The 23,058-nt window shown below is 52.9% G+C and overlaps 1 protein-coding gene across 1 annotated transcript in view; it reads left to right on the forward strand.

The window, feature by feature from the left end:
• CMIP (c-Maf inducing protein) overlaps positions 1–23,058 on the forward strand; it is a 267,356-nt gene that overhangs the window by 225,932 nt on the left and 18,366 nt on the right. The window contains exons 9-13 of the mRNA XM_055299683.2: positions 135–239; positions 6,515–6,868; positions 20,586–20,651; positions 21,961–21,987; positions 22,241–22,289. Of these exons, the coding sequence (XP_055155658.1) occupies positions 135–239; positions 6,515–6,868; positions 20,586–20,651; positions 21,961–21,987; positions 22,241–22,289 (601 nt within the window). The remainder of the gene's footprint in view (positions 1–134; positions 240–6,514; positions 6,869–20,585; positions 20,652–21,960; positions 21,988–22,240; positions 22,290–23,058) is intronic.

The following is a 23,058-nucleotide window of genomic DNA, read 5'->3' on the forward strand; positions in this document are numbered from 1 at the left end:
TCTCAGAGCCCCCCAAGTGGTGCTGGCAGAGCGGGCAGCCCCGTGCCTGAGCAGCGCCCCTCCCTTGTTTCCCTTCCTCTGTCCATGGGGCCACTCCTGCAGGCTTCTCACCCCAGCCCTCTGCTTTTTTCCAGCATGCACGGCCCCACAGGGCACTGCCCCCACCCCCGGGTCCTGCCCAACCTGGTGGCCGTGTGCCTGGCTGCCATCTACTCCTGCTATGAAGAGTTCATCAACAGGTTAGTTGCTGAACCACTGCCACCCAGAGGGCTTGGCAGGGGCAAACTGCCACCCCCATCATGGGCAAAGTCACCAAGAACTGACCAGGCCGGAGAGGTGGGGTGGCTGTTTACTGGGCAGACCTCATGGTGTGTTTCCCAGTCCCCTGGGCCCATTGATTCATGGGCCCAGAACCCAGGGATGCTGCTGAAAAAGCAAGCACTGAATCAGCACCGCAACTGCAAGGCTGTTAGAGCTGCTTGGCTTTAGGAACAGATGTTTTATGATGAAGATCTCTCACCACTGGAGAGGTGTGACACACTGGTGTGTATGTGAATGTGTGCACATGGGTATGCAAATGCATGTGTGAACTGTACGCATACATGTGACTGTGTGTACATGTGTGCACATGGGGGTATGAATATGTGCCCACGTGTTGGGGACAAGGGTTGAGACAGTAAGGTTTACCCTATCTAGTTCTGCCTTTGAGAACACAGGTTTTGCCCATGATTTGCATGGTTTTATTATATTTTTTTGAGACAGAGTCTCACTCTTGTCACTTAGGTTGTGCTGCAATACCATGGTGTAGTCACAGCTCACTGCAGCCTCAAACTCCTGGGCTCAAGCAGTCCTCCTACCTCAGCCTCCCAAGTAGCTAGGACCACAGGCACATGCCACCACTCATGGCTAATATTTAAAATGGTTTTTGTAAGGACAGGATCTTGCTATGTTACCCAGGCTTGTCTCAAACTCCTGGGCTTAAGCAGCCTTCCCACTTTGACCTCCCAGAATGCTGGGGTTACAGGCGGGAGCCACTGCACCTGTTTTGCTTGTGCACCTGCTGTGTGCTTGACACAATTTCAGTGCTGGAGAGCGAGCAAGATCACAAATTCCCTGCTCTCCTGGGGCTTCTGTTGTGCCAGGAAGAGATCATGTACAAGTAAATGTGCAAGATCACGTCGGAGGGTGAGAAAAACCGTGCCAGCAGTAAAACCTAGTGGTGGGGTGGCGAGTGACTAGCAGAGGTGGGGGGGCAGGGCCGCCACCTGGCTTTGGAGCCTCCAAAAGGAAACTCCAAGACCAGGATTTGGGTGGAAGTGGCTTCCTAGGAAGGTGGTCCCAGGAAACACTGGGGGACAGGGAAGGGAGGACATCAGTAAAGTACGAATTAATAAGCAGGTGAGGCTGGGTGAGGTGGCTCACACCTATAATCCCAGCACTTTGGGAGGCCAAGGTGGGCAGATCACGTGAGGTCAGGAGTTCGAGACGAGCCTGGCCAACATGGTGAAACCCGGTCTCTACTAAAAAAATATAAAAATTAGCTGGTCATGGTGGCACATGACTGTACTCAGCTACTCAGTAGGCTGAGGCAGGAGAATAGCTTGAACCTGGGAGACGGAGGTTGTAGTGAGCCGAGATCACACCACTGCACTCCAGCCTGTGCAACAGAGTGAGACTCCTTCTCAAAAATCAATAAATCAATAAATCAGCAAGCAAGCAAGCAGGTGACCGCTTCAGGCAGCTGGCCTGCACTCCCACTGTGCCCTAGGAGGCCATGCGGAACACAGTGAGAGTTATCCCGCCGAGGCTGGCGGTGCTGGGGTAGTCACTCACCAGCTCCCATCCCTCGCTGGCTGAGAACTGCTCCTGGGATGCAGACTGATGCAGATGCCATTAGTTTATGGGGAACTTTCTGCAGTCACCTCTGGTGTCATTGGAGAGGATGTGACATGCAGAACACGGTGGTCTCTGCTGCAGCCACCCAGTCGTTCAGGTGGTACACTACACACTTCCAAGGAGACCAACATGAGTCCAGACCCCACCAGAGCTGGGGATATGGCAGGAGGGTATTTCAGTCTTTTCTTGAAATGAAGGCGGTAGAGCATTCGGAGTCGCTGAAAACCTGTACGGGGGCACTTCTCAAACAAATGCCATACTGCTGAGTTCTTGGGAAGGGGCAGGAAAAGGCATTTGATAAATCAGGGGCTGTTTTCTTGCAGCAGGGCATAAGAGAGGGTGACTAATTTAGTGTCCTCAGCCTCAGGTCCTGATGTTCAAAGGGGATCATGTCCCACCTTGAATCACTTCCCTGATCAGAAAGAAGTGCAGGGACTCCAAGGGCCAGAATGTGGAGATGGGAGGCTGCTCATTCCCAAGGGCCTGTTCTGGAGCTGACAGCACGGTGAGGCAAAAAGAGGAGAAAACGGAAGCCAGAGGGTAGTGCCAGGCCTGCTACTTTTGTATTTTTAGTAGAGACGGGGTTTCACCATTTTAGCCAGGATGGTCTCGATCTCCTGACCTCATGATCCACCCACCTTGGCCTCCCAAAGTGCTGGGATTACAGGCGTGAGCCACCGCGCCTGGCCTATAGTATTTAAGTTACACCCAGAGTGTGCAGGAGCCAGCTCACAGGTTACATATGGGAACATGTCCCTTCCCCATTCTGTAATGATATCATATTGGTAGCTTGAAGTAGCTGTGGTGAGTATTTAAACCAAAAAAATTGGTAAACACTGCAGATCAGGGCTTCTTCTTGTTTTTTGAGACAGAACTTCACTGTTGTCGCCCAGGCTGGAGTGCAGTGGCACGATCTTGGCTCACTACAGCCTCCACCTCCTGGGTTCAAGTGATTCTCCTGCCTCAGCTTCCTGAGTAGCTGGGATTATAGGTGTGGGCCACCACACCTGGCTAATCTTTGTATTTTTAGTAGAGATGAGGTTTTACTTTGTTGGCCAGGCTGGTCTCGAACTCCTGACCTCAGGTGATCTGCCCACCTCGGCTTCCCAAAGTACTGGGATTACAGGCGTGAGCCATCGCACCCAGCCAGATCAGGGCTTCTTTCTTTGGAGAGTTGGTTGTTAAGACATTTACAAGCGTACCTTAGGTTATATGTCAATTTTTAAAAAAAAGAAAAAAGAAAGAAACAAAAGGGTGCCCAGGACCCTCCCAGTGCCATTCTGATTTAATTAGGATGGCCCTGGCATCCGTTTTTGGAAGGAGCCTTGGGGAGGTGATATTTATGTTGATACCTCCTGGCTGTTCTCCAGGCAAGAAGCAGGAAGAGGGTGACCCAGGGAGAGAACCACATGGGCAAAGGCCTGGCAGTGATGGGTGAAGGTGCCATTCGTCACAGTGTTTTTGTTTTTGTTTTTGTGTTTTGGGTTTTTTTGGAAACAGTCTCACTCTGTCACCCAAGCTGGAGTGCGGTGGCTCAATCTCTGCTCACTGCAACCTCTGCCTCCTGTGTTCAAGCAATTCTCATGCCTCAGCCACCCAAGTAGCTGGGATTACAGGTGTGCACCGCCACACCTGGCTAATTTTTTTTTTTATTTTTTTATTTTTTGTATTTTCAGTAGAGATGGGGTTTCACCATGTTGGCCAGGCTGGTCTCAAACTCCTGGCCTCAAGTGAAATGCCCCCTCAGCCTCCAAAAGTGCTGGGATTATAGGGGTGAGCCACCGTGCCCGTCTACAATGTTTTTGTATCTAAGGGCCCTTGAACCACTACTTCAGAATCCCCTGGACTGCTTTAAAATAGATTCCTGGCTGCACCACTTCTGGGGTATGGCCCAGGAGTCTGCCTTCTAAACAAACTCCACAAGTCATTCTGCTGCACGCTGAATGTGGAGGTCCCTGCAGGGGAAGAGCTGAAGGAAATCCTTTGTGACTAGAGCAGAGAGAAGGAAAGGGAAGCAAAAGATGGAGTTGGAGAGGAAAGCAGCGCTGGGCCATGAATAGGCAGCTTCTCAAACCTCCTGGTGCCTGGGACTGTCTAGGGGTTGGAGTTAAAATGCAGATTCAGATTCAGCAGGTGTGGGGCGGGGCCTGAGACTCTGCTTGTCTAACAAGCTCCCAAGCCTAAAGCTGTAGGCTGGGGATCACACTGTAAGTAGCAGGGCTGTCCTGGGTTTCAGTGGCGAACTTTTATCCTGGGAACATTGGAGAGTCTACAGTGGGTTGTAAGTGGAGAAGGGACGTGATAGGATTTCAGTTGCATTCCCCTCTGGCTGCTGCTGTGAGGAGGATGGAGTAGGGGGCAGGCGTGGCCCTGGGAACTGTTAGGTGGCTGTGGCAAGGAGATGCCAGGTTGGAGGCGTGGCGAGGGTGAGACGGTGCCTGCTGCCTCATGCCCGCCTTGGCTCAGCCGTATTGAGCCCCCTCGGAGCCCACAGTAGCTTGGGTTCCAGCTGATGCCATAAGTTTTCTGGATATCACCCAGAGAAGCACAATGCTGCCAACACGTTTCCTGGGCTCAGGTCCATGACGCCCCCTCAGCCAGTCCCTTCAGGATAAAGCCTGTCATGTCCTCCAGGCCGTCCACAGTGCTCTCCGTGGGCAAATGTACACAATGTACTCACACTGAAAAGAACAGACAACTTGACCCAGGTTAGCGTGGCTCTCTTGAAAATCACCAATCTGAGCCAAACAGCCTTGAAAATCCACTTTTAAAACCCAGCAATGGCAAACAAAGAGAAATGCAGTGTTGAGCACTTGGGGAGCAAATCAGATCTGGACCAAAGAATTTAGGTCTCCCCCCATCACAGACCACACACAAGTTTTTATCAACGATAGAATTCTCGGACTTTAGCCGATGGATTGTTTATTTCCCCCAGCAAAGCTGAAAGTGTATTTATTAAACACCCTTGGTGGGCTCAGCTGAGGCCTGGTTCCTGGCATGTGCTGGATACATTCAGACCCTTCCTGTGCATGGGGTTCAAGTTCTGCATGCACCCCTTGGAGGGGCTATTCACGTGCCCCCTCCCACCCCTTCCCCCAGCTGCAACGGTTCCCCAAGCAGAATGCCAGCAGTGTGGCCCTGTCCTCAAGCCTGGGAGCCCCTTTAGAGGCACAGGACCCATGCCTGTGGCACATTTGGGGAAGGACTAGACAAGCAGGTGTTTTCAATCATGCCATTGTGCTCGAAGTCTTGGATTAGTGGATCTCAACCTTGACCACACACGAGGAGTCTTAAAAATTACTCATATCCAGGTCACCTCCTGGAGATTCCTAACTGGGCTTTGGGATGTTTGGAAGTGTACCCAGGGGATCCTGGTGTCCAGCCAGGGGTAGAAAGCTTTGGTTTAGGAGGAGTTCGAGGGTAGGAAGGGCAGGAGTAACAGGAAGAAATCAAGGAAGACTTCCTGGAGGAGGGGACCTGCACAGCTCTTAGGGGACCTTGGAAGCCAGCCTAGTTAGGAGGATCCTGGGCTTTGGGGTCCAGGAGATCTGGCTTCAAATCCCATCTCCAGTGACTCATGGGGTGTTTAATTAGGGGCAGATCATTTAACTTCTGAGACTGTCTTTCCTCATCTGTGGCACAGAGACGGTAGGAATCACTGTTCAGTGATGTCTGTGAGCATCTGTGTGACTGCACTTAGCACCTTGCCGGCCCATGGGCACCAGCAGAGGAACCTGTTGATGGTACTACTGTCCCTTATAATGCACCTCCCAGGCAACTGGGCACCTTGGGAAGCAGTCAGGGGAGGGGCTTTAACCAGGTCAAGGCTCTGACAAGTCCTGCCATTAAGAGGCCTAATTTCATCTTGTTTGCCCCAGCGTTTCCCTAACGAATGTGAGATTAATAATGCCATAGAGCCCCTTTCTGAGTTAACACGTGTTAACACCTTGTGCAGGCTTCTGTTCCTCTGGGCAGTTGAAGATGCTGTGCCTGGAGGGTTACCCAGGAGGAGTTGGGGTTCCGCAGACAGGAGGGCTAGACTCCAGGGCCCAGACTAGAATTCTGGAGTTTGGGATCCCATTGAAGTAGATTCCCAGGAGGAGGGCAGATACTGAGCTTGCTCACTTGGCTGGGTTTGAGGGCAGGAGAGCAGAGTCCTGGAGGACATTGTGGCATGAGGTCAGGGATTGGAGGGCAGTTAGACCGCAGGAAGCAACTAAAAGCAAAATAGTAGATCCCATTGGCTTATCAAGAAAGTGGCCAGTGGCATTTTGGTGGAGGAGAACGCCAAGAGCCTTATGGCTGTCACGTGGAGATCAGCATCCACTCAGTCTGTCAGCAAATAGTTATTGAGCACCTGTTATGTGCTGGGGTGATAGCATGGGCTGTAGAGACAGGCAACCTGGGTTGGGCTGCCATCCCCAGCACTTCCGGTCTAGACCTTGGGCAAGCCGTGCACCCAGGCTGAGCCTCAGTTTCCTCATTTGTAGCACAGGAATGATGATAGTATTACATTTTGGCCTCATCCTGGGATTCAGGGAGGCCTTTAGTCTGGTGGGTCATGGTGCATCATGAACAGTGCCTGTACTCAAGTGCCCTCTCCCGCCTTTTCCCCCAGCCGCGACAATTCCCCAAGCCTGAAGGAAATCCGGAATGGCTGCCAGCAGCCGTGCGACCGGAAGCCCACTTTACCTCTGCGCCTTCTGCACCCCAGCCCGGACCTGGTGTCTCAGGAAGCCACGCTGTCTGAGGCCCGGCTCAAGTCGGTGGTTGTGGCCTCCAGTGAGATCCACGTGGAGGTGGAACGCACCAGCACTGCCAAGCCGGCGCTGACGGCCAGCGCAGGCAACGACAGTGAGCCCAACCTCATCGACTGCCTCATGGTCAGCCCCGCCTGCAGCACCATGAGCATCGAGCTGGGCCCCCAGGCCGACCGCACGCTCGGCTGCTACGTGGAAATCCTCAAGCTGCTGTGAGTGCCCCCCATGTGCCTCCCCCGAGTGCTCCCCCGGGGCCGGTGGGAGGAGACTGGGCTTTGCTGCTGGGTGCAACTGTGTTTGTTGGTTGGAGCTACGCAGGGCTGGGTATGGCAGAGTGGCGTGTGTGTGAGTGCGCACGAGCTGGTGTGTGCAAGAGTGTGCATAAGCACTGGCCGGGCACGGTGGCTCACGCTTGTAATCCCAGCACTTTGGGAGGCCGAGGCGGGCGGATCACGAGGTCAGGAGATCGAGACCACGGTGAGACCCCGTCTCTACTAAAAATACAAAAAAAATTAGCCTGGCGTGGTGGCGGGTGCCTGTAGTCCCAGCTACTCGGAGAGGCTGAAGCAGGAGAATGGCGTGAACCCGGGAGGCAGAGCTTGCAGTGAGCCGAGATCGCACCACTGCACTCCAGCCTGGGTGACAGAGCGAGTCTGCATCTCAAAAAAAAAAAAAAAAGAGTGTGCATAAGCACAAGTGTGGCTGTGAGTACAGGCATACAGGGTGCATATGTACAAGTGGGTGAGGCACACGTGGCTGTGGTTGTGTATCTGTGAACATATGGTGTATGTATACACACACGGGGTACATGCATGGCTTTGTACGTGTATGCTTGAGTGCCTGGGCACATGGGTAAGGTGCATGCCCAAGCATACATGTGTACATATGTCTGCACAAGTTTGTGTGTGTGTGAGGATCTGGATACATCTGCCAGGGTGTGCAGGAGCACAAGGGTGCCCAAGTGTGTCTTTGAGTGTGTGGACATGTCTACTGTGTTGGGTGTGTGGGATCCTCCAAGCTTGTGAGTGTCTTTGTGTGCCTGAACGGCCATGGGTGGATGTGGGTGCGACAGCACACGTGGTCTGCCGATTGTGTGTGTTTATAGGAGAGATGGGTGTGGGCATGCATGTGGATTTCTCTGTAGGGATGTGTGTGTGTGTGTGTGTTAAATGCACAGGAGTGGGTGTGGCTAGGCACTTGGGCTTGTTTTGTGCACGAGTAGCTGTGACTGCATGCATGTGGGTATAACCATTTGTGCTGTAGGGTTAGAGAGCATGTGTGTTTCTCTGTGTGTTTGCAGGTATGTGCATGAGCCCATGTATGTGTGTGTTGTGTGAGCCATGCATGCCATGTGTCTTTGGGGTGTGAGTATCTGTGCGTATGCATGTGTCTGAGTGAGTGACAGGTCATGTGCAGGAGTGTGTGAGTCTGTCTTGGGTATGTGGCTGTGCATATTTGTGCCATGTGCCGGGTGTGTATGTGTGCGCATTGGTGTTGTGTGTGCCTGGGTGTGGGTATAGGAGACCCGTGGACCCAGGGCTCCTCTGGGTGGTGTGGCTTCTGAGCTGGCTCTTTCTGTGCCTGTCCCTCCCCCTCCCTGAACCTCAACTGTGTGACTCTAGGGTGGAGGGGAGTACAGTTCTTAATCCTTGACCCCTAAGGGTCTCTCTAGCCTTGCCATCCACACGCTCCACCTGACACATCTCAAACCCGTGAGCACCTGGTTCCGGGAGCCCCAGTTTGAGGGACCTCATTGACTTTTCCCTTCTGCTCCCCACAGAGCCATGTGGTTCCACAGACAAGCTCAGGTCTGAAGACACTCAGCAGACACCTCCCCCTTTCTTGCTCCACAAACTCCTAACTTTCGGAACAAGCTCTGCCCCACTCTCAGGAGCTTTGAATCCAGAGATGGGCATTTTCAGATGCAGCTGCTGTGGTTGCTGGACTTTTCGGAGGGGTTGGGGGTATGGCTGTGTTGTCACATTTAGCCAATGCATGGTGCCTGTCTAGAGCCAGGACTCCCGGGGTCCTCAGCCTGCAGGGAGGTCACTCGGAAGCCCGGTGCCTGGGGTGTTGTCTGTGTGGGTGGGTGGGGTTTCCCTGAGGCCCTGTGTTGTCACGCGGCTGGGCAGCATTTGGTCCTTCTGTCATGTGTGTGTTGCTCCTGGAGCCTGCTCAGGGTTTTGAGGGACAGAGGGCAGCTTCTGAGGGCCTGGTGAGCTGGAGAAATGGCTGAGAGGCACCCTGGGGTGCCCCCTGTGCTCTAATAGCAAGGCCTGTGGCTAGATGAACACGTGCACAGACGTTCGCAAGGTGGAGTCTGCTGGTTTGAAGGATATCATGGAGGCAGCGTCCCCACATAGCCTCCTTTGCCCTGGCTTTCACCCCAGAGAGGAAAGGGTGGGGTGTGCCCAGGGGTTCACGACCAGCCCCGCCTCATGGTCTCAGCAGCAGAGGTCAGGTGAGGGCATAACCACATTCAGTGACCTCCACCCCCAGCCAAGCGGAATTCCAGATCCCACTAAGAGAGCGACTCCAAGAACACACCGCAGCCTTGAGTGTCTTCAGGACAAAGAAGGGTGCCAGCTCTCCCACCGGCAGCCTGGTTAGGGCACCTCCCCGGAATTTTGGAGGGGGCTCCCTGCTCTGATGGAGGTAGAAGCCTCCAGGCCAGAGACTGGCCCCACTATCCACTCCAGCTCCCCAGTTCCAGCTGGGTTTTGCAAACACCGTGAGCTCCTGGGCCTTCGCTATTTTGGGCCTGACTCCTATTTCTCATTAAGCACTAAGGGTTTGAGTTTCATCATGCATTTGACACACATTTTTTCCTTCTTCATAAACATGCTCATGAATGAGGGCTCTGTTCTCCCCCATCGGCGTCCAGACCCCCTGCCTGCCCACATCACCCAGCTGCCAGGGTGCAGGTGGGGGTCGGGGCCATCGCCAAGGGCCCAGGACCGTCAGGGCAAGCCGGGAGGGGTTCCCGATGGGGCTACGCAGAGGAGCAGCTCACGCCCATCCTGAAGCCCTCCACAAAATGGGATTATGCTTCCAGCAGCCTCTTCCACCCTGGAGGAGCTCAACACAATTTGGGCCTGATAACTGCATTTTCCCAACAACTTTCCTCCCTACACCCAGCAGGCTGCTTAAGTTGCTGGCTCGTTGGAGGCTTCAAACTGGTTGGACCCAAACAACCCCAGTCGCTCAAAGGGCTCCAAAGTGAGATACGTCAGGAAAGGCACAGACTCAGAGTCAGACCATGCTAGGTTCAAGTCTCACCCGTGCCACATACTAGTTGTGACCTTGGACGGTTGGTCATCCTCTCTGAGCCTCCGGTCCCAGGCTGTGAGGTGGTGCAAGTATGGCTGCGTCTGGCATTGGCAAAGAGATGGGAGGGGCCAGCCCTCAGTGCCTGGCACAGAGCAGACACCTCTGTGAGGTGAACACCTGGCCAACGGGAGTAGCCGCCATTTATGATGCAGCCATGTTCCCGCTGCTTGCCCATACTATTGAGGGTGAGATGCGTCATTGATTCAGTAACAGTGCTTTGAGAGAGAAAAGCCACATGGCATTCATTGCACACCTGGATTACAAGAAACTTGCATCTCAGCGTTGAGGAAATGTGACCGTGGGCCTGAGCTGCTGTGGAACTGTGGCCAGTGTTTGTGGCTCCTCTAGGCCTCAGTTTTCTTGTCTGTAAAATGCGTGTCTTCTCGGAGGACTGCATGAAAATTCAGGGATGTTGGAGATTTCTGTTGCTGGCCTAGCCTCTGGTTCTTGGTAAGAGTAAAGTGCTGTTATCAGCCTGGTGCGGTGGCTCACGCCTGTAATCCCAGCACTTTGGGAGGCCGAGGCGGGCGGATTACTTGTGGCCAGGGATGTAAGATGAGCCTGGCCAACATGACGAAATCCTGTTTCTACTAAAAATACAAATATTAGCTAGGTGTGGTGGTGGGCGCCTGTAGTCTCAGCTACTCAGGAGGCTGAAGCACGAGAATCATTTGAACCCCAGGGGGCGGAGGTTGCAGTGATCCACGATTGCACCACTTCACTCCAAGCTGGGTGACAGAACGAGACTCCATCTCAGTAATAAAAGCGTGAACTGCTGTTATCAGTATTGAAGTGCTGTCCAAATGAGAGTCACACATAGAGAAAAAAAAGAAGCAGCCGGGCTCGGTGGCTCATGCCTGTAATCCCAGCACTTTGGGAGGCCAAGGCGGGTGGATCACCTGAGGTCAGGAGTTCGAGACCAGCCTTACCAACATGGAGAAACCCCATCTCCACTAAAAATACAAAAATTAGCCTGGCATGGTGGTGCATGCCTGTAATCCCAGCTACTTGGGAGGCTGAAGCAGGAGAGTCGCTTGAACCCAGGAGGCAGAGGTTGCAGTGAGCTGAGATCGTGCCATTGTGCTGCAGCCTGGGCAACAAGAGCGAAACTCCGTCTCCAAAAAAAAAAAAAAAAAGGATGACTTTATGTGGAATTGAAGGGTCTTAAAGAGGGCGTTGCCAGGCAGGGCTCAGGAAGGCACGCTTAGAGCCTTGACCCAGTGGGGTGAACCACATCCATTGGAGAGGACAGTGCGGGTCCCAGGGTGCACAGGTCAGTGTTTCCCGCTCCACTGCCAGGGGGCAGGGGTAGTGGGGCGCAGGCCCTGATCAGTTGCTGCGTGTTCCCATAGGAAGGCCCCTGCATCATTAGAATTTGACACTTTGAAAAGTAACCTAAGTTGCAAAAATTTCCTGGAGATCCTTGAAAAGGAAAACTATTCCAAATGCAGGTCGAGGTTGATGCTGAAAAAAATCACCACATGAGGCGCAGGAGGGGTGGGGTGATGAAAAGAACATGGATTCGGGAGGCGAAGAAGAGCTTTGGGATTTGTAGTCATTTGGAGTCCAGCTCTTCTCCTGCTGGACACCTATGTATGATTCACACCTGCATTTATCCACCTGTTTATTCATTCTTTCATCCAGCTTTTGTTGTATACCTACGCCAGGCCAGATTCTATGCCAAATGCCATACTGGTCCCTGTACTCAGTCCCTCTGAACCTGAGTATTGCCAAGTGCTAAGAGCAGTGACATCAAGCACTCAGCAGGGCTGCTGTAAAGCTCAGGTGGGCAGAGTGTGGAAGCCGTGGCACACTGGGGCCACAGTGGTAGGACGCGCTTCTGATCGGCTCCTGTCTACCGCTCGGGACTCTTTGCAAACATTAGATTTTAAAAGAGGCTTCGATGGGCTGCAGCTCAGCTAGAAGAGGGCCCTCCCTCGGGGAACTTCAGGGAAATGCAGATAAATTTGGGGTTGTCCTAATGACCGGGAGGCAGGGCCAGGGGACATCCTGTATTACCTGCAGTAGTTCTGCTCACTGCAACCTCTGCCCCGCAGGTTGAAGCCATTCTCCTGCCACAGCCTCTCCAGTAGCTAGGATTACAGGTGCCCGCCACCAAGCCCGGCTAATTTTTGTATTTTTAGTAGAGACGGGGTTTTGCCATGTTGGCCAGGCTGGTCTCGAACTCCTGACCTCAAGTGATCTGCCCACCTCAGCCTCCCAAAGATTACAGGCGTGAGCCACTGTGCCCAGCCTGTTTTGTAATTTTTAAAAAGTCTTGGATTCTTCTGGGTAGTTCTTTCTTTTTTTTTTTTGAGACGGAGTCTCGCTCTGTCACCCAGGCTGGAGTGCAGTGGCGCAATCTTGGCTCACTGCAAACTCCACCTCCCGGATTCACGCCATTCCCCTGCCTCAGCCTCTCCGAGTAGCTGGGACTACAGGCGCCCGCCACCACGCCCGGCTAATTTTTTGTATTTTTAGTAGAGACGGGGTTTCACCGTGGTCTCGATCTACTGACCTCGTGATCCGCCTGCCTTGGCCTCCCAAAGTGCTGGGATTACAAGCGTGAGCCACCGCACCCGGCCAGTTCTTATATGTATTTACTTTTCTTTTTTCTTTTTTTTTTTTTTTTTTTTTTTTTTGGCGACAGAGTCTCTCTCTCTCTCGCCCAGGCTGCAGTGCAGTGACGTGATCTCTGCTCACTGCAACCGCTGCCTCCCAGGTTCAAGCCATTGTCCTGCCTCAGCCTCCCCAGTAGCTGGGATACAGGCGTCTACCACGTAGCCCGGCTAATTTTTGTATTTTTTAGTAGAGATGGGGTTTCGCCATATTGGCCAGGCTAGTCTCGAACTCTTGACCTCAAGTGATCTGCCCACCTCGGCCTCCCAAAGTGCTAGGATTACAGGCATGAGCCACCATGCCCAGCCTGTTTGGAAACTTTAAACTGCTCATTCCTGGAGCACATGATAACTCTGTAGAAACTCAAAGGTCGCTGGAGCATTTAAGGCCAGCAGATCTGCTGTGGGGCTTGGGAAGGCCCCTGATGGGATGACCGCACAGGTGGAGAGAAAGGGAGTTTTCCTGAGGTCCTCCGGCCTTGGGGGTAACAGCCACTGTTTCTCAGCCTGGGTTCAAATCCCCAGGCCAGCTGGTTTGCCTTTCAAGGGAGCAGGTATTTCTGGATGTTGCATAGCAGGAGCAAAACGGTCTGAATGTGCCCCACAGGGGCCTTCTCATGCCCCGTGCCTTCCCAAGCATCAGGCCGCCGTGACGCCGCCACGTTCTGCCCGTGCCTTGCAGGAGATTCTGTGAGTCAGGGAAAGCAGCGAGGCTGGCAGGAAGCGTCCTGTCCACAGGGCAGCACAGGGCTCTAAGTGAGGTGGCATCTTCTGAACTGGGTTAAAATCCCAGCTGAACTGCGTGAGGTGGGAGACCCGGGCTTTGCACTCACAAAGCCTTGTTCAGGCCCAACATGTCCCCCATTAGCTCTGCGACCATTGACAAGTGTCTGAACCTCTCTGGGCCTCCGTTTCTCATCTGTGAGATGGGGGTTCTAAGGCCCCATTCATGGGAGGGTTAAATGTGCAGGTGCCTGATGCCTGAGGCATGTTGGGGTCAGCAGGATGCATCAGGTACCTGCCTGCCTGCCCGTCCCCTCCCTCCAAGCTGTGGAGGGCCCAGCCCTCTTTTCTCCTTCCTGGGTGGGCAGTCAGGTCCCTCACACCTTGCCTGCTGCCTGCCCTCCCATCCCAGGCCAGGCTTGGACAAATGGGAGACTGCCCCAATGGCCAGAGGCATCCCATCCTAGGATAACAGGCCCACCCAGAGCCAGGGCAGTCCCAAGGTGGGGACTCTCCTGGCCATTGGGGCCTGTGCTGAGGCCCGTCACAGAGAGGCCCATGCACAGGAAGGTCCCTCATTCCCTTCCTCATGGGCTTGCCAGTTTGGGGACACCCAGCCTCACCTCCCCCACAACCTCTGTCCAGCGCCCCCCATTCATCCACCAACCTGGTCAGACTGGGGTCACAGACTTCCAAGCTGGTCTGGGCCGAGGCACGGAAGTCCACTTGCCCTCTCCCTCCTTCCCCTGCACCCCTCTCGGTCTTGTGGGAGCTGCCAGGAAGCGGAGCCCCAGGCTGGGAGACCCAGAGGAGGACGCTTCTGTCCAGACCCCGCCTCAGACAGGCCGAAGCCTCCCAGTGGGCTGAGCACCTGGGAGTGCAAGCCACGCTCGCAGTTCACGGAACAGGCTCAGGAGTGATGAGTGACCATGGGTCTGCTGCTGGGGCTCGTAGCCTGCCATGGGGACCCTGACTCCTCTGATTGTGGGTGACTTCAAATCTCCTTAGAGTTCTGTATTTCGTGACATTTCTACATAGAATATGCTATATTTTTAAAGTAAAAAAAAGTAAGTGCTCCCCTCCCTTTCGGTTTTTGAGATACTCTGTCACCAAGGCTGGAGTACAGTGCCACAGTTACAGGTCACTTCAGTCTCGAACTCCCGGGCTCAAGGAATCCTCCCACCTCAGACTTCCAGGTAGCTGGGACTACAGGTGCACACCACTTGCCTGGCTTACTTTTTTTATTTCTTTTTAGAGATGGGATCTGTTTATGTTGCCCAAGCTAGTCTTGAACTCCTGGCCTCAAGCGATCCTCCTGCCTCAGCCTCCCAAAGTGCTGGGATTACAGGCATGAGTCACCATGTGCCCACCAGTGCCCTTGTGATATAGGGAAATCGTCCTCCTCCTCAGGTGTGAGCCGGTCCACCCTCCTTGTGAGACGTTGTTACTGAGAGGGTGGAGCACAGATGCTGGGACCAGGCTCCCAGGTTCAGATCCCAGCTCTCACCAGCTGTGTGGCTTGGGGCCAGGGCAGTCCCTCACTGTGTCTCCATTTTCCTGCCTATAAAATGGGGGTGCCAGGAGCACCCGCCCAGCTGAGTTGCTGGGAGAGTTACATGGGTTGACGCATGGGGAGCCCTTGGAGAGCACCTGGCACGCGGCAGGCACTGCAGACGAGGTTGCTGTCAACTGCATTTCCATTTTCTGGAAACCATGAGTCAGGGACAGGTGGGAAGAAAGGAGGAAGGTGATTCTTCTGGAGGGAAGACAAGCTAGCTGCAAAAACAGATGACCCCTCAGAAGGGAGCATGTGAACACGGGGGCATAAAGGGGTCTCTGTATCCTGACATGCACACGACAGGCCTCAGGCTCCTGCAACTCTGAGACCCCCAGGCCGCACCTGGGCTTTCCGACCTCAAGCACTGCAGTCCAAAGGAACTGCTCTCAGTCCTCATCCTGCCACCCAGGCATGGAGTTCAGCTTCCTCACCGGCACCCTCTGCCCTCATGTACCGCCGTGGGGATTAAGTGAGCAAGTCGGGTAGGCAGTGAGTGAGCGGCCGCTGGCATCACTGTCAGGACTTATCTCAGGCAACAGGCTTTCCTGGTCATTCTTTTCTCCACGTCTGGCATCAGAGCCTTTCGTCAGAAGCTTCCAGGGTATGATTGGGGTTCTAAAGGCTGCCACTCTATCGTGGGCTTATTTGGAGGAAGGTGGGGCAGGAAAAGCCCTCACTCGGGTTATCTAAACCGCGTATCGTCGATGGGAGTGAACATTTGTACTTGGTGAAAAAAGCATCTCCTCCTGTTTGTATATAAGGCACAGTTAGACACACAGCACACAAACCGATACACAGTGTATCTGTGGTGAGTTGTATGTGGGTAGGGGTCCCGGGACCACCCCTCTGCCCAGCCCGGGTCTGAGCACCCCCTGGCCTCTCCCATGGGTGGTGCCCAGGTATCAGTAGGGCATCTCTCTGCAGTGCCTCCCCAACATGGGCCACTAGACAAGGGTTCAGATCCCTCCTCCTGCCCCAGTCCAAGCCAGGATCTAAGTCGGCATCCCACTCGATCTTGGCACCTGGTGGCACATGCTAGTCCCCCAGATGGAGACTCAACATCCCTTCTGCCCTGAAGCCAATCACAGGTCCCAGGCTCTGTCATTGGCCCGGTCCCACTGTGTGCTGGGTCTTAGGTTCAACAGTCCCCTCTCAAGCACCAGCCATCCACCCGGCCCGGGGCCCAGCATGGGGGATGCAGAGATGAGACCCGGGCCCCTCCCTGGGGTGGTCTGAGGCAAGATGGTCAGAAGCTGGGGAGCACCAGGGACAGCTCTGCGATTCAGATGGGGAGTGCTCCAGCGGCCACCCCTCACTTTATGTGTCAGGGTTTTAAGCTCTGGGCCGTCAGAGGTGCCCAGGCCTGGCTTAGGCAAGAACTGACTACCTCTGAGTTTGTTTTTCCGCAGAGTCCCTACAGCCAGAGAGATCCGGAACCCAGGTGGGGGAACTGGTTACAAACACAGTGCAGGTGCTGGGGCTGAGAGGATGTGTCGTGGTCTTTGAAGCACCTGAGGTCAGATCTCAGCCACTTGCTGGTGACTTGTGGGAAATCACAAACAGCTCTGAGCCTCATTTTCCTTGTCTATAAAATGGGGGTTGTCATGACTACTGTCTCTGGGGGCCATGTATGAGTGCTCTGCTGTGTGATGCAAGCCCATCTGTACTCAGACTGAGACGACGGCGAGTTCTCTGGACGCTCCCAGCTTTTGGGGGCAAGAGTTGGCCAAAAAACTCCTTCTTTATAAAGCTGTGCTGGTAGGTGGTCGGGAAGCAGCCTGTTGGGCCTCAGGAAACTCCTGAAGCTATTGCTTCCCTGCTGTGGCCTGGCTGTGTCACAGCCCTGTGGTCACAGTCAGTGAATTGCCATACTGCTCCTTGTCTGTAATTTGGACTCACCACACAGGGTCCTCTGGGCAGATCCCATGAGCAAACACAGGCAGTGCCCTTGGTTCAAGCCCCAGTGCGCAGGCAGCGTGGAGCAAATTGCATCTGCGTTATCAGCAGTGCTAATACTGTTCAGTTGTGGGACAGTGGTCTTCCCAGGGTCGGACGGGGGTGACACCCTGGTGCCTGGCTTCACCACACACCACGGTGTGATAGAGCCTGAAATACCTGGTTCTGAGTCCAGCTTTGCCCCTTCCTAGCTGTGTAGATGACTTGAAGTGGATAACTGACCTCTCCCGCTGGCCCTGCACACAGGAAGGAGGCTCTTTCATGAAGGGTTAAGTGAAGTCAGGTGAACAGCACGGTGCTTCCTGCACCTGGTCTAACTGAGGTTTAGCCCTCCTTACTTACCCAGGCAGGCGTTGGCTTTTGCTAAGATCCCAGCTGTGGCCTTTCAGGGCTGGTGAGAGCCAAGGCTCTGCTGTCACAGAAGCCTGGATGTGACTCCTCATATGCCACAGCTGTGTGACCTTGATCTCTGAGCCTCCAGTTCCTCATCTGTTAAGTGGGGTTGGTCACACTGACTTTATTGTGCTCTTGTAAAGAGTAAATGAACTAAGGTATAGCCCTTAGCATAATGCAGTGTGTGTAGAAAGTCTCCGTGACATCGGAGCTGCTGTTGTTATTGTCATTGATATTACCGTCATTAGCATCAATTCTTTTTTTGTATATATATATACTTTAAGTTCTAGGGTACATGTGCACAACGTGCAGGTTTGTTACATATGTATACATGTGCCATGTGGATGTGCTGCACCCATTAACTCATCATTTACATTAGATATATCTCCTAATGCTATCCCTCCCCCCTCCCCCAACCCCACAACAAGCCCCGGTGTGTGACGTTGCCCACCCTGTGGCCAAGTGTTCTCATTGTTCAGTTCCCACATATGAGTGAGAACATGCGGTGTCTGGTTTTCTGTCCTTGCAATGGTTTGCTCAGAATGATGGTTTCCGGCTTCATCCATGTCCCTACAAAGGACGTGAACTCATCCTTTTTTATGGCTGCATAATATTCCATGGTGTATATGTGCCACATTTTCTTAATCCAGTCTGTCATTGATGGACATTTGGGTTGGTTCCAAGTCTTTGCTATTGTGAATAGTGCTGCAATCAATATACATGTGCATGTGTCTTTATAGCAGCATGATTTATAATCCTTTGGGTATATACCCAGTAATAGGATAGCTGGGTCAAATGGTATTTCTAGTTCTAGATCCTCAAGGAATCTCCACACTGTCTTCCACTATGGTTGAACTAGTTTACAGTCCCACCAGCAGTGTAAAAGTGTTCCTATTTCTCCACATCCTCTCCAGCACCTGTTGTTTCCTGACGTTTTCATGATGGCCATTCTAACTGGTGTGAGATGGTATCTCATTGTGGTTTTGATTTGTGTTTCTCAGATGGCCAGTGATGATGAGCATTTTTTCATGTGTCTGTTGGCTACATAAATGTCTTCTTTTGAGAAGTGTCTGTTCATGTCCTTCGCCCACTTTTTGATGGGGTCATTTGATTTTTTCTTGTAAATTAGTTTAAGTTATTTGTACATTTTGGATATTAGCCCTTTGTCAGATGAGTAGATTGTAAAAATTTTCTCCCATTCTGTAGGTGGCCTGTTCACTCTGATGGTGGTTTCTTTTGCTGTGCAGAAGCTCTTTAGTTTAATTAGATTTGTTGCCATTGCTTTTGGTGTTTTAGTCATGACGTCCTTGCCCATGTTTATGTCCTGAATGGTATTGCCTAGGTTTTCTTCTAGGGATTTTATGGTTTTAGGTCTAACATGTAAGTCTTGAATCCATCTTGAATTAATTTTTGTATAAGGCGTAAGGAAGGGATCCAGTTTCAGCTTTCTACATATGGCTAGCCAGTTTTCCCAGCACCATTTATTAAATAGGGAATCCTTTCCCCACTTCTTGTTTTTGTCAGGTTTGTCAAAGATCAGATGGTTGTAGATGTGTGGTATTATTTCTGAGGGCCCTGTTCTGTTCCATTGGTCTATATCTCTGTTTTGGTACCAGTACCATGCTGTTTTGGTTACTGTAGCCTTGTAGTACAGTTTGAAGTCAGGTAGCGTGATGCCTCCAGCTTTGTTCTTTTGGCTTAGGATTGACTTGGCGATGCGGGCTCTTTTTTGGTTCCATATGAACTTTAAAGTAGTTTTTTCCAATTCTGTGGAGAAAGTCATTGGTAGCTTGATGGGGGGATGGCATTGAATCTATAAATTACCTTGGGCAGTATGGCCATTTTCACGATATTGTTGCTTCCTATCCATGAGCATGGAATGTTCTTCCATTTGTTTGTGTCCTCTTTTATTTCTTTGAGCAGTGGTTTGTAGTTCTCCTTGAAGAGGTCCTTCACACCCCTTGTAAGTTGGGTTCCTAGGTATTTAGCATCAACTCTTAGAAAAGAAGAAAAGCTGTTGTCTGAAAGCAAAAATAAAAGTATCCACTAAGGCCCGGCATGGTGGCTCACACCTGTAATCCCAGCACTGTGAGTTATTTATTTTTTTGAGACTGAGTCTCGCTCTGCTGCCCAGGCTGGAGTGCAGTGGGGTGATCTCAGCTCACTGCAGCCTCCGCCTCCCAGGTTCTAGCAATTATCCTGCCTCAGCCTCCTGAGCAGCTGGGATTACATCCGTGAGCCACATACCTGGCCATCCCAGCACTTTGGGAGGCTGAGGTGGGCAGATCACTTCAGGCCAGGAGTTCAAGACCAGCATGGCCAGCGTGGTAAAACCCCATCCCTACTAGAAATACAAAAAATTAGCTGGGCATGGTGGTGCACGTCTATAACCCCAGCTGCTCGGAAGGCTGAGGCACAAGAATCACTTGAACCCGGGAAGTGGAGGTTGCAGTGAGCTGAGATCGCGCCATTGCACTCCAGCCTGGGCAACAGAGTAAGACTCTGTCTCAAATAATAAATTTAAAAAAAAGAAAAAAAGGGGATCCAACAAATCAGAAGGTTTGACCCAAACTATAAACAAGCAGCATGGAATGTTTGTTTTTTATGAATCCGTCTATAGAATTTCCACTCAGTTCTGATCACTGAAAGGTGAGAATGGCCCCAGGGTCCCAGCCTAAGCCCCCTACATTAGTTCGCTAGGACTGCTATAAAGTACCATCAACCTCGTAGCTTATGCAACAAATGTATTTCTCTCAGTTCGGGAAGGCACAACCCTGACATCAAGGTGTGGGCAGGGCTGATTTCTCTGGAGGCCTCTCTCCTGGCTTGCAGATGGCTGCCTTCTCGCTGAGTCCTGGCTGGTCTTTGCTCTGCGTGTCCGTGTTTCCTCTTCTTCTAAGGACATCTGTCTACAGCCTCATTGTAACCTAATCACCTCTTTAAAGGCTGTATCTCCCTGTACAGTCACATTCTGAAGTACTGGGGTGCAGAGCTTCAGTACATGAATGGGGGGCAAAGTTCAGCCTAAAACACCCCCTAATGGTCCCAAAGAGGGCATGAACAATGATCACGTAGCCTTGGTTCAGAGGGCATTGTGAAGTCTGGGGAATAAACAGCTCACCCCCTTGGGTGCCATGAGGAAGTCTCTGCACAGGCCCAGCTGTGAGTCCTCAAGGCCATGCTGAGAACACTGACTTGCTCATCCTGGAGGTGGGAGTAGGTGGAGGAGTCGGTGCCACTGACTCCCTGCCAGGCTCTCATCCCATCTTTTGCCCCATCTGGGACCGAAAACAGTGCCATAAACCTTTCCTTGTCCCAACCAAAGCTGACTGTCACCCTCTCTCATTCTAGGTCGGACTATGATGACTGGAGACCGTCTCTGGCCAGTTTGCTTCAACCCATTCCATTCCCCAAAGAGTAAGTCCCGTGCGCATCCCCAGAGCGCTCCCACCTGTGAGACAAACCTCAGCTGTCCACCAAGGCCTTAGTGGGGGACCAGTCACGTTATGGGGAAGCCAAGTCACAGTGGGAAGACCCTGGAGACGTCGGTCCCAGCTAAGCCACGTCCTCAGCTGTGGGGCCCCTGGGGTGGCACATCTCCCCTCCTCAGAAAAATGGGGAACTCAGGAGAACAGGGACATTGTAGGAGCTGCTTGACTGCGCTGTCACAATGATTCATGAGCTAAGAGTGCAAACAGAGCCCTCCCCACGGCGCCTGGCAGGCCATGCAATTAGCATTTTTTATTATGCACCAGATGGGAACCGTAATACCTGCCGCTCCTCTTCCGAGTCGATAGTAAGAATCAAAAGATAATGCGAGTGGCATTGCTCGCTGTGCCGTACTGAGATGCTGGAAGCGCTCTGATGACGCCCGGTACAACGCTCAGCTCAGGCTGTGCAGCCAGAAACAGACCCTCTGCCTATCTCTTGCCGGCCCCTAGCACCGTATGGAATTGATCGCTGGAAACTAGAGAGAATGCTGTCTGGTGGATAATGGCCTGAAGAGAAGGCTTTGTCAAAATAACCAGGCCCTAAATGCCTCCAGGTCTCTTTCGAGAGGTTGGAAGGAGCCAGCCTTGGGAGGTGGCCGGGCCTCTCGAAGGAGCCCATTACCGAGCGTGTTTATGAAATGCTGCGTCTGTAAGGGCACATTACACGTGGTAATTGCCCCATTTGTTGGCCTGGCCAGTCCCCGAGGGTCCTCAGGACTTGAGACTGGAGAAATCCAACTCTTAAGAGGCGCTCAGTCTCGGCAGAGTCGTGACGTCATTGGCCTCAGCCCCTGTCCCCACAGGCCTGGGCGCTCTTGGCTGTGGCAACCGGCTTAGAAGAATGGTCCCCGATGGCCTCTGATGTGTGCAGTAATGAGTGCCGCCCGTCTTAATCGTGGAACAATTAATGAACACACCTGGGTCTCTGGAGCCCACATGCACCCACACATGCTCAGGCAGCAGCTTAGCCCCTCTTGTTCACAGGTGTGGGCACAGGGAACTTTCGGGAATGGGGGGCCCAGTGTGTTCACGTTGCTCTGATCTGTCGCCTCCGCAAAGAAGGCCTTTGTTTTGGAGCTTTGAGTGGGGACAAAATGTTGCCATTTCATTCACATTCCTCTTCATTCTTTGAATCAGACATAAAGTCTAGACGTCCCCAGAGGTTAATCTTGGGAACATTGTGCTGTTTCCAACGCTTCTGCTAACCGCTGTGTTTTCCCCTGTTTTTGTTACAGAGCTCTCGCACACGAGAAGTTCACCAAGTGAGTGTCTGGGCACCGCCCTCATTCCATTCTGGCACGCACGGCCTCTATCCTGAGGTCTTCCCTCTATGGCATGTGCATTCTGGGAGGCAGTGGTGGCTCCTCTTGGCAGTTCTCCTGAGACACGTGTCCGTGATCCACCGGCTTGCCCAGCCCCCTGGCCGTTCTTCCTTGACACCAATCCCTCCCCTTCCCACACCTCCCACTCAGTTCCAGACCCCGGCAGTAACTCCGGCCGCCTCGTCTCTTCCAGGGAACTGAAGTACGTGATTCAGAGGTTCGCCGAAGACCCCAGGCAGGAGGTGAGTCCTTTCTTTCTGCATCTCAGGCCCGCTGTCTGAGGACGGCAGGATGCGCGAGGGCTCCTTAGAGGCCTTCTGAAGCTCTGGTGGGGGCCTCCTTGTCACCAACAGGCATTCAGAACAGCTTTCAGAGACCCACTGCCTGTGTATAAACACAGCCCCGCCTGGTGCAGAGCCCAGCCTGTGATGTCAGTGTTTTACTGTAAACGCCGGCTCACCGGGGGTGGTTTTCCACTGACTGGTGGTTTTTGCCCGCAGCCGAGGCCTTGATTTTGGGCTGGGCTGGCATGGAAGCTCTCAACCAGCTCTGAGGCAGCATTTCGATCCTGTCTGGTTCTGCTATTATGTGAATCATTGGGCACAGCAAGGAATCTGAGCTGGGATCAGAGCTGGGTTTTTATTTCCTGGTCATTGTGGCCAAGGGCTTCCCTGAAGGGCTGCTGTGTCCCTCACCAAAGCTGGGCTTCCAGGGAGTGGGCAGCCTTCCACCTTCTGCCCCTGAGCCTGTGCACATGGGCAGGGACCTAGGCAGGCAAGGAAGCCAGCCCGTAGCCCTGGGTCCGCATCATCTGATAGTAACAGCACCAGCAGCTGTCCTTTATGAGGTGCTGTGCCACGGGTCAGACACATTCCTTTTCTCATCCCTCACAGCGTCCCTGTGAGTGTCTTCTATAGTATTCCCAGCGTTGTGCGCTCGTCCACGACTGAGGCAGGATTTGAGCCTGGTGCTGATAACCGTCTCACTGAGCCGTGTGCTGTGTCCTGAGAT

The sequence above is a fragment of the Symphalangus syndactylus genome, chromosome 11 (assembly GCF_028878055.3).
Source record: "Symphalangus syndactylus isolate Jambi chromosome 11, NHGRI_mSymSyn1-v2.1_pri, whole genome shotgun sequence".
Lineage (NCBI taxonomy): Eukaryota > Metazoa > Chordata > Mammalia > Primates > Hylobatidae > Symphalangus > Symphalangus syndactylus.